We start from the raw sequence: 11,949 nt of genomic DNA on the forward strand, positions 1-11,949 counted from the left end.
GCGATGCGCGTGATATGCGTGTTCGCGCGCGCAGACCGACGCGCGACTGCGGGCTCGCGCGTGCGATTTCTCCGAGCCATTAATCGCGCATTAATTATTTCCGATAATCCTTTTAAGCTGGAATACAATAGCCGGCGGATTTGTCTATGATGGGTGATGTTCTTAGTTTACCATAGAGAAATAAGTAGGTACCTACGCTTAGTGTGCTCACTCCGGACATCAGTTTCCTTACTTAATGAATAATAAACGTATTAATAATAAGTTTACAATTCGCTTATAAAATCATAGACCGGTACAGTCACCTGCAATAATTGTTACTCTTCGATGGCCGCAAAAATATGTGACACACTAAGATCTTGTCTATTTTTGCGGCCATCGAACAGTAACATAATAGTTATTTACGATACAAGTGCGGAAAAGAGGAAATTCGAAACGAGTGGCGATACATTAAAACACGACCGAAGGGAGTGTTTTAAATCGACACGAGTTGCGAATTACCTATTCGCACGTGTATCGTACAACGTTTTACAGTACATATGGCCCTTTAAACTTTTGACATCGCACGAAAAGTGCTATTTTACGCGCTAGTGCGGGAAAATAGGACAATATGTACTGTAAATATTATTATATAGCTATACGGAGGACAAGTTCGAGCGAACTGCACTATAACTATAATTGAAGGGCATCATTAACGAAGCGGCGAAAGGAGTAAAATCATTTATACAGCTGTTTCAGTAAAATTAATATTTTTACAATTGTGTTTGTTTCGTATAATAAGTAGGTAAGTAAGTAGATATCTGTTTATTTTATTTCCCTTGAACGTACTAAGTACTTATTATTGTATATGTTTGTACCGCAAAATCAGTACGGCTACCACCAGTTTTGACATTGACAGATTAACTCGCGTCTACGTAAATTACTTTCTATACATCTCGCTTGCACTAATATGCGAGTACGAGCGAGATGCATAGAAAGTAAGTTACTTAAACGTGAGTGAATATGTCAATGTTAAAACTGGTGGTAGTGCTTCAGGTAACTTTAGTTCACAACTAACAACTATGGTCCAAATTAAGTTCCAGTAAAATATGTATACCTAAGTATTTTTCGAAATAATGTTGAGTATAATAATATAGAAAACGCATTAGTATATCTATCCTCCAAAATAATGTAACGAGTAGGTACAGATCATAAAGGCTCGTTAAGATTCAACGTTAAAAACTGGACCATAGGTGTAGAGGTGTAGTACTTACGTCCAGTTACCTGATTTTACGGTACTCATATATTGTATCTAAAGACAATGGGTACCTACTGATAATTAGGTTCGCACGTGTAAGAGCGCCTTTATAAGAAAGGTCGTTAGAAGTATTACGACTACGGTAGGTATTGCGTATTTACATAACCACACATAAGATTAAGGATTATGGCCATTCTTTTATAAGTTGCGTGTCTCAATCACGCGTTGCAGATAAACGCAGTGCGTACGTGCGTATTTAGGTATCATTGACAGCGTTAGCGAAGTTCTCCGTTTCAGCTTGGACAAAAATGCTTCCGTATGTCGGGATTTTGTCCTCTACAGGTCGCATTTCTCATCCTCATGCTCAAATTTTGTGAGCAGGTTCAAGAATTGAATAGGTAGATTTTTTGTCGATTCCGTTTTGTTTTTTTTTTCAAAATGGAGGTGCCATGGGGGTTTGCGAGGTCTACAGCTCACAGAGCCACTGATTTTATTAGTTTTTGATATAATTCCCACATTGACGGCCTCCTAGCCTATAGTCAGTAGTGACCCTGCCTACGAAGCAGGAGGTCCCGGGTTCGAATCCTGGTAAGGGCATTTATTTGTGTGTTCATCACAAACATTTTTTGTTCCTGAGTTATGGATGTTTTCTATAAGTACCTATTTATATATATATATATATGTGTGTATATTATATAATATATCGAAATAATATATATATATCGTCGTCTAGTACCCACAACACAAGCCTTATTGGCCTTATTGCGCTTACTGTGGGATTAGGTCGATCTGTGTAAAATTGTCCTTTAATATTTATTTATTTATTATTTATTTATTATTGACTCCATACACTTCGACATCGACACGCATCGGTATGGCATCGACTTGATGCTAGCTATAGGACGTTCTAGCAGCATTTTTTTTCCAAATAGTCAGTGTTACATACAACTGCGTAATAAGCCCTTCGCGTGCGTGGAACGAGTGTCGCGTTGCTCGACGATCTCTGCGCGCGCGCGGCGCGGCGGCGCGGGCGCAGCCGGCCGCAGCACGTGCGCCGCCAGCACGTGACGAAACCACTACACTCACAGCTCACAGATCATTGACTAGATTTTACTGTATTTACCGTACTCGGAAGAAACAAAACTCGTGTAGCTCAGTTCGTGTACCTGCTCAAAACTAGGGAGCCTTGTAGGTATTTGGAATCGAGAGTTAAGTATTTTCGGTAGATACACAAATTTCAATGCGGGTGCTTATTTAAAAAATTTTTTTTTACATTATTTATAAAAATACTACACCTCATTTACTTAGTATTAGAAATAAGTAAAATAAACTCTTCTTGAAGTACAATTATGATCGCTGTAGTTTAATTATTACAACATTTTATTGCATAAAGTGCCCCTTATAAATTTCTTATGCTTATTTTTGCGGAGTTATTGTAATGCTATAAAATGACGTATTATCCTATTTCGCCTACTACGCTTCATTGTGTCGCGGTGTCTATTCAACGTAGTCTGTGACTAATAAACCAATAGACTAAACGAGTTTCATGGAAAACCTGCGAAAAACTACGTTCATGCCATAACGTTTTCGTTTATGACAATCTTGGGCAACGGATAAATCGCATGCTCAATGGAACTATGTAGGACAAATGTAGTTGATTTAGTTTGATATTTTACCGGTTAGTATTTTCCTCGCATTGGAGTGGTGAACAATTTTGTGTTTCACTCGGTGGCAAAATTTGTTTAACCTTGAAACCCACGCAACGCTCAAGATTCCACTTTTTGAACCACTCGAATCTTTCGCTTACTCGGGTATATTATAATTTATAACGGCTGCTATTTAACTGATCACCAGATTTAGTAAAATTTAATACCAAAAAAATCTATTTTACCACCCTAAATGATCACCAAAATTATAACACCATTTTAATGTGAAATGATTACCAATTTTATTACACTTTACTATCCTTTTAAAGGAAATGACACCAAACTAATCATTATTAACCCAAAAATACTAAATGATTACCAAATTTCGAACCCCATTTTAATGTGAAATGATAACCAAATTTTTACATCTTGCTATCCTATTAAAGAAAATGACACCAAAATAATCATTGTAAACCCAAAAATAGTAAATGACCACCAAAATTAGAACTCCATTTTAATGTAAAATTATAACCAAATGTTTAAATCTTGATATCATATTAAAGCAAATGACTCCAAAATAATCATTGTAAACCCAAAAATTGTAAATGACCACCAAAATTGTAACCACATTTACAACACATTTAATTAAAAATGTGCAAATATTTAATATAATTACCGTTATCCTATTAAATTAATTAATCCACTTCGTCATCTTTTTCTAGTAGCATTTTATTTCTGTAACAGTCGCAGTTCTAACCGAACCTAACCCACTTTTCTAGTAGCATTTCGTTTCTGTAAGGGTCGCAGTTCAAACCTAACCTAACCTAACTCACTTTTCTAGTAGCATTTCTTTTCTGCAAGGGTCGCAGTTCAAACCTAACCTAACCCACTTTTCTAGTAGCATTTCTTTTCTGCAAGGTTCGCAGTTCAAACCTAACCTAACCCACTATTCTAGTAGCATTTCGTTTCTGTATGGGTCGCAGTTCAAACCTAACCTAACCCACTTCTCTAGTAGCATTTTTTTCTGTAAGGGTCGCAGTTCAAACCTAACCTAACCCACTTTTCTAGTAGCATTTCTTTTTTGTAAGGGTTGCAGTTCAAACCTAACCTAACCCACTTTTCTAGTAGCATTTCTTTTCTGCAAGGGTCGCAGTTCAAACCTAACCTAACCCACTTTTCTAGTAGCATTTCTTTTTTGTAAGGGTTGCAGTTCAAACCTAACCTAACCCACTTTTCTAGTAGCATTTCTTTTCTGCAAGGGTCGCAGTTCAAACCTAACCTAACCCACTTTTCTAGTAGCATTTCTTTTCTGTAAGGGTCGCAGTTCAAACCTAACCTAACCCATTTTTCTAGTAGCATTTGGTTTCTGTAAGGATCGCAGTTCAAACCTAACCTAACCCACTTTTCTGATAGCATTTCGTTTCTGTATGGGTCGCAGTTCAAACCTAACCTAACCCACTTTTCTAGTAGCATTTCGTATATGTATGGGTAGCAGTTGAAACTTAACCTAGCCCACTTTTTAGTAGCATTTCGGTTCTGTGAGGATCGCAGTTCTAACCTAACCTAACCCACTTTTATAGTAGCATTTCGTTTCTATAAAGGTCGCAGTTCAAACCTAACCTAACCTACTTTTCTAGTACCATTTCGTTTCTGTAAGGGTCGCAGTGCTAACCTAACCCACTTAACTGATAGCAGTTTGACTTACTTTTCTAGTAGCATAACGAAATGCTACTAGAAAAGTAGATTAGGTAAGGTAGGTATGCGGTGCGGGGTACGGGGGGTTGAGCGGGAGGGGCTAGTAATTTTGGCATCAGTTTACTTTATTTGGTAATATGTATAAATTTTTTTGTAATCATAGTGGTTTATTTAGGTGAAAATATCGCATTAATTTGGTCTTCAAGATTTGGTGATCATTAATGATTTTTGGTGATCATTCAATATATTTAGTATTTGAATACAATTTGAAGTGCAGTCGTAATTAAAATGGTGGTACTTTTGTATTTTTAGGCCTTATTTTTTTGGTGTTCAGTAATTTTTTTTGGTAAGCATGATTTTTTTATTTAGGGTACCAAAGTATTTTTTGGTGGTCATTATATTTGTAGCCATTTATAACTATTAGCCCGAACGGTTAAACAACAACTTTGCCCCCTTGTAAAACAAATAACTATTAAGTATAGCCATCAGGCTATAGTCAAAGTATAGGGTTGGTTGAACCTTCAAATTATAAAACATTGCTCCACCAGCAAGTGCGAATACCAAGTGTCTCCGACAGGATTAATACCTACTTGCACCTGCGGCATTTTACGGCATGTCACGCCTCTCACTCTCACCTGTATGTGTGTCATTACCATCGCAAGTTCACCTCCAGATCTATTCCATTGATAACATCACCATACTTACAGCTTAGATGGTGTCATTCTTTGCGAGAATTGCGTCATCATTCATCAGTAATGTTCGCGGAGTAGAAATAGACTTCAATCTGCCAAGTGAACCCACCCCCGAACCGCGGTATTTAGTTTTGATATTGAGTGTTACGATCGCTCGAGGTTATTGGTGAGCGCATAGTCCCCTACGGGGGTGGTCCCTCAGGCAATATCATTACTACAAAAACACATTGTTTTATTGGTATAACCACAGATAAATAAGCCACGGCTAGATTAGGGACAATTGTACCACGACACGCGTCGCCAGCCAGCGTCGTCAGGTGAAGTGCCGCGACGCTACCGGACTTCGCTAGACATGTCGGGCGACGGGCGACATCATAATGTAAGGCGCGCAATATCGCCCGACATGTCAAGAAACCCTTCACTCGACGTCGCTGGCGACACGTGTCGTGGAACAATTATCCCTACCTAGTCTGTCCGTGGCTTGTAACTTTTAGGCTTGCGTGGGGATATAGATCCAAAACGTAGAGGCCCTTTGGAGCGCTATAATGTCATGAACGCCTGCTGGAACCCATTTATACAGGCGCAACAATAGCCACCCAATGAACCGGTCGCAGCAGGCATTGGGACTATTAATTGTAGAAGAAGTGAACAGTATACCGGTCTATGGATTGAAGTTTGGGTGGACAATCAGATTGGGCTATTGTAAAGAAGTGCGGACACCTGCTATAACATTGCTAACACACGGTATAGTTAACTTATTATTATTAAGTTTTAATCCTAAGGCGTAGGGATGTGACGACCCCATCGCCCGCTGGTTTTACCAGTGCAATCAGTCAACGCAGGGCAGCTTGTGGCGTGCTGTTGGGGATTAGCGACCTCACGTACCCGAGTGCTCCTGGGGAGTTCTGTTACCCGCAAGGAGGGTGGGTGGGACAGGATTCTCTGCCTCTGGCTTGCCTTAGCCGGTCGGCCAGAGTGGAGTCGTTAGAGCTATAAGCTCCAGGGGTGGAAGTGAAATATGCATAAGACGCGAGTTGGCACAGTGGCTGTTAACAGCCACTGGGTAGAAAGCGGCGCACACCTCTCGACATCCCTGAGCCGCTCCCACCGGTGTTGCCCTTGAGCCATCCTAGATGTCGCTTTTTGTGGGGGCCCATCTTGTGAGGGCGAGTCACCGTCTGCCGGAAATAAAATTGCATACCGTTTTATTAGGCAGGCGTCCGGTTTTTTACCCCATAGCTCAGTACTTAGTCCATCGCTTTCACCCAATAACCTAGTTCATTTTAGATTCCATCAACTCTCAATAGCCCTTACACCCTGGCGGGTGCTGCCTCTGCGTGCGTCCCATGACACGGGTAAGGGCAGCATCCGCTCGGTGTAGGTACCCCTTACAATTCATTAAAGTGTCAAAAGGGCCTCTACGTGTTGGCTTCGGCTCCGCGCACGCCTCCCAAAGGTCCGGAACACCATTGTTCCGTGATGGGAAAGACATAATAAATCCGTTTATTTAAGACAACATAGGTCCAACACATCGCATTACAATTTACATAGGATTAACAATAAAATAAATTAAAATAATAAACACTAGAAATTTTGAAATATTTGATACATTCCTGACATTTATTAAACTTACTAAGTTTAAATCTTACTTACCTATAGTATAACCAGACATTTATACTAAAAGTTGTAAAACTGCTGCAGTCTGTCTGCATCAATAAGCCAGGTGATAATTGCAACTTCTGCATACCTAGATCTGTGATTAAAAACAATTGTGATTAAAAACAATTGTTGTTTAATTGTTTATTTATCAGACATTTATAAGCATAACAGTTACACCAAAACGCTTACAAACTAGCAATACACTATAATAGAATTTACAAAACAAAATACATACATTTTTATTAAGACACAATTCATTATTTACAGAAATATTAAATATATGATTACTAGATAAATAAAATTAATTACATGAAAATCATCATTATTATCATTAATTATTTACATACATCATCATTAAATTAAAAATTATTATAATGAAATTGATGTCAAACATTATTTGGTCAGATATTGACTAAGGACTACTGAGAGCTCTTTACCAAAACTACCAACATTATCCGCGAATATGTCGATCTGCGGGGCAACCTTGGACACGACATTAAGAAGCTCTAGTGCCCGAGCCGTGGGCGAGTTTGCGGCGCGGCGGGTGCGCCAACAACAGTTTCCGCCTGAGCTCCAGCGTATGAAGCCCCACCATACCCGAGACGAAAAGCGAGGGATAAAGGAGAGGGTAGTATCCATACTGCCTCTTGTACAGGTATCGGGCGAATCGCCTTTGGACTCTCTCCACCATTAACTGGTATTTTTCCTCGCTGGGGTCCCACGCTATGGCTCCAAACTCTAACTTGCTCCGGACGTAAGCATTGTACAACAATATCGCTACCCTGATGTTTTTAAACTGCGCGGATACCCTCATTATGAACCCGAGCGTTTTCGTAGCTTGGCTTTACACATCTGTGTTATATGTGTACGGAAGTCCAGCTCCACATCCAGTTTGAGTCCCAAATCAGATATTTCACTGACTCTTCCAAGCGGAACGTCTCGGAGATGGTATGCAGCGTACACTGGTGAACGAGCCCTTGTAAAAGTGATGGTTTTACACTTAGATGCGTTAAATGCGTTAAACAGATGGTCTATTTGATCCACGTGCACACCTCTCACCACTAAGATCTATGTCATTATCACCGAATCTATTCAAGTTCGCACTTGCGACAGCAAACTTAAGGTCAAACGATAGAGTACCTACCTATTTGCTTTAGCAACACTCTGCTAACCATTGATGGACCTTATAGTCTTGTAAATAAAGTCTACGAACAATGGCCATACGGGGCAATTGCGAAGTGTGGGCGCCACTTTCAATAACATTTAATCAAATAGTTATTGAAATGAGTAATAAATATAAGAATTGAGGTCCATTGTTATATGGTTAAGTAAGTTTATTTTGCATTATAATAGAAGTAATTATTTGCGCAATTGCCTAATGAAATGCCACGTAGTTTGCTGTTTCGCACATCGATAGGTAAATATAAGGTAATACAGTTGGTTTTGAGATCTACCATGTTATAATTAAACGAAGAAAAAAATCAACGGGATGTTGACAGGGTAGGGTCGAGGCGGTGCAAAAAAGACAGAATTTTTGGTTCCTGCTCACAAAATTTGTAAAGCCTTATATTCTGATTCGTTGTACAGGTAGTCAGGTAGGTACAGGCCTTAGAGGAGATGGCGGGACGACCTGGACGCATTTCTCAGCAACTGGATGGATGCTATACGCTATGCAGTTAATCGGGAAGATTGGAAGTCTAGGAGGGAGGATTATGCCCAGCAGAGGGACACTTTATAGGCTCGTTAAAAAAAGGTAAATGGCTAACGCATTCCAACAGGATAACGATATTTATAAAATATAAGCACACGACCAACCTTCGTGGAGACTTCGGAAACACCTTTGTCTGGCAGTGGACGATTTTCGGCGGATATGATGATGATTAAAGTTGTCATATTTCTTAGAGCTTAGCCCATGTATGGCCATGGGTCGTTTTCGTCCCTTATTATTTATACTCATTAAAAATAGTAGAAGAGAGAGCTGTAACCTCGAGGAAATCAAATTAAAAACTATTTCTGGGCATATATATGGGTTAGGTAGGTAATGTAGGTATCTAAACACCTTTTACCTTCGAGATATCACCACCTACTTATACCTACGATTTATGTGACTCAAGTAATTACAGTAATAAACTAACGGTAGATTGCGGTGCAGTTACAACAGTCCAATGTGCAGCTAATTAGTCTAGACGTGATTGGTCAATATTTGGTCTGAATGTCTGTGGTAAATGTATTACAGATAATAATAGAGAACGGTCAAAATACCTCGAATATCCTAGCCACGTAATTCGTCACGTCATATGTGGCTTATCGTCGAAGAGCGTAAGGAATTGGGGTAATAGTAATAGCAGACGGCATCATTTACCTCAATGAGCAGCACGCGTAGGCGCACGCGCCGGAAACTCGACGCACAGACCGCACAGTGGCGTGCGATCTTTAGCCAAAGATAATTATGTAGTTACAGTACCTACATGAAAATTTATCTCTTGGTTTAACATGTTACTTAAGCTACCAGCACTCCTTGAAACTCCTATAAGGTATTATCAAATTGTACAACGGGACTTAATCGCGTATTTAAGTTTTAAGATTTACCTCCGACGTTTCGAAGACGGCGTTATCCCCGTGGTCTCGGAGAAGACTGGCTAAAGTTGACATCAACATCTTCTAACCGCGCGATGATGACGATGATGATGATGTGATGTTGATGCCAACTTTAGCCTTTAGAGATAACGCCGTCCTCGAAACGTCGGAGGTAAATCTTAAAACTTAAATACGCGATTAAGTCCCGTTGTACAATTTAATAATGTGTCAAAATCGTGAAAGTTTTAATCAGTGTCCTATAAGGTATCCTAAGATCGCGTGTCAATGACTGAAAACATCAAGATAATGTCAAACATCCCCGAGTATCCAGGATGCTGCAGTATTGTTCGACCGGACAAAAGCAGATGAAACCGTACAGCACAGCATACGTCATGCTTTGATCCCAGCATTCAGGCCAGTCGGCGGACTATTCAGATTACAATACATACAATACACGCATGGTGTTTGGCACGGACATGCCGCGATCCACATTTAACTGAGATTGACGCATGGTTTTGATCTACCGGTCATCAAACTCGAACTCGACTTATATTGTCAATTAGGGCAAGGCAAAAACATTTACAATAGATTACTCTGTTTGCCTGATTGTTACCGTTTCACTGCTAAACTGACTAAATCAACAGAACTGATGATGATTAACTTGTATAAAAGTTAAGTCCGAAATGGCAATAGAAATGTCACCCCTATAGAGGGAAGAAGATAAAATGACACATAGGTACACAATCCCATGATGGATGAATCGCAGGCACAGTTGGCATTAAACATGACATACAATAAAACTATCCACCCCACCAAACTAGGTATTTATCAGTGTAACGAAACAGCCAAAACCAATGACACTATAACCGTCAAATTAGTATAACATGTGTGATGTTTCCCAATGTTGCATGTTGTAAAATGACCGTGATTGTTACAGTGACGTTGATCAAATACAATGAGATATCAATTCCATTGTGTGCTCGAGTTGGGACCTATGAGAAGGAACCTTGATAGGAAAATAGTGGTCTTGTAGATGGAAAACGTTGCCCGTGTTTCAATGAGCCGTTGAATACTTCTAACTTCTTAGTATCTACATAATTTGCGTGTAATCGTACGCTCCGTTACAATTTAAATTGCTTGTAATTAAGATAAGAAATAATTACATTGCTTTTTAAACGTAAATTTGAATTAATTACGTAAATAGGGTTAGATCAAGCCGAGTTGACAGTGATTTCGATAGCACAGACTGTGCAAGAGTTATTTTAAACGTCATAATATCATAGAAGTCATCATTCATGGAATATCTATGCCATCACGAGGTGTAAAAGCATCTGCTTAAAACAGTAAAGTTGTTCAAACCTGTAGGGCACGTCGGCAGCCAGGAAGATGTAGGTGGTGTGCAGCAGGCCGACCTGCACGGCCGCCAGCGCGGCGCACAGCAGCACCCGCGCGCGGAACCAGCCGCCCAGCCGCGCCACCAGCTCGTCGCAGTCCACCCTGTCTGCCGACGATTTGGCTTCTTGCTCCTTCATCGCACTTGATTTACGTTAAGATATGTAGATATTACAAAAAAGTCCAAGATTTGTCACTTAATAGTTCAACGCACGTCAGCGCAAACTACTGAATTTCGTTATCACTTTATAGGCCGCATATGATGATAGATTCAGAAAATGTTTGCTGTTTACCAACGGAAGCTTTGTATTTTTTTCAAAGTTTCAAGATCCCGAAAATATTTCACCTTACTGAAACTTGGTATTCTTACTTTGAATGTTGACATGAGGATTTTGATGTTCTTTGTAGCCCTTACTTTAATGAGAAGAAATTACACGAAAAACCGCGGATTTTGTCACTACAAAGTACTTACTATTAATAGTAAAAATATCCCAATATTTTCAACAATTTTTGTAAAAGACCATTGACGCAAGTTGGAGATCACAGTGAGAATGCCAGCGACGAGGATAAATTGCTAGTTCTGAATGTACAGACCTATTCTAAGTAGATCTAAGTACGGTTTGGATGGCGGGAATGCTCGCGTAGTGCGCGCGCGGCGCCGACTGCGATTTAACGAGCCTTTCCTCCAACCACGGCCCATTAGGCGCACCACTTTTATTTGTCAACTCTGACCGCTACGTCTAGTCGCTGGTGTACTAACACTTAACTGACCGTCGTATCTTAGTGCTTTGCAATAAGGTAAGAATACGTAATATCACGCCTATAGTGCGCGGCGCGGCGCGTCAACCTGAGCCTTGTTGGAATGCACGAAGGTTGATATTGATGTAGCCGCGCGCATAAGCATGATCTATTATCGCCGGTTCACATGCGAGCGGTCCAATCCATGCCATAAAGAGAGCTGCAAAAGTGCTTATGCACTGGTATGCACTTTTGTAGTTGTGTGTACGTTAATTTAGGGCCCAAAAATCGCTTACAATCAGGCGATTCGTCTTCT

The 11,949-nt window shown here is 40.1% G+C and overlaps 1 protein-coding gene across 2 annotated transcripts in view; it reads right to left on the minus strand.

Annotated features, from left to right (window-relative positions):
• The window catches only part of LOC134794443 (organic cation/carnitine transporter 2-like), a 33,807-nt gene extending 22,658 nt beyond the window's left edge, over nucleotides 1-11,149 (minus strand). The window contains exons 1-2 of one of the 2 annotated variants that reach the window (XM_063766257.1): nucleotides 10,863-11,149; nucleotides 7,005-7,020 (exon numbers count right to left, since the gene is read on the minus strand). In XM_063766257.1, the coding sequence (XP_063622327.1) occupies nucleotides 7,005-7,020; nucleotides 10,863-11,035 (189 nt within the window). In that variant the 5' untranslated portion in view covers nucleotides 11,036-11,149. The remainder of the gene's footprint in view (nucleotides 1-7,004; nucleotides 7,021-10,862) is intronic. The other variant, XM_063766256.1, reaches the window with a different exon arrangement.
• Nucleotides 11,150-11,949: the final 800 nt, after the last annotated feature.

The sequence above is a fragment of the Cydia splendana genome, chromosome 10, assembly GCF_910591565.1.
Source record: "Cydia splendana chromosome 10, ilCydSple1.2, whole genome shotgun sequence".
NCBI classification, from domain to species: domain Eukaryota; kingdom Metazoa; phylum Arthropoda; class Insecta; order Lepidoptera; family Tortricidae; genus Cydia; species Cydia splendana.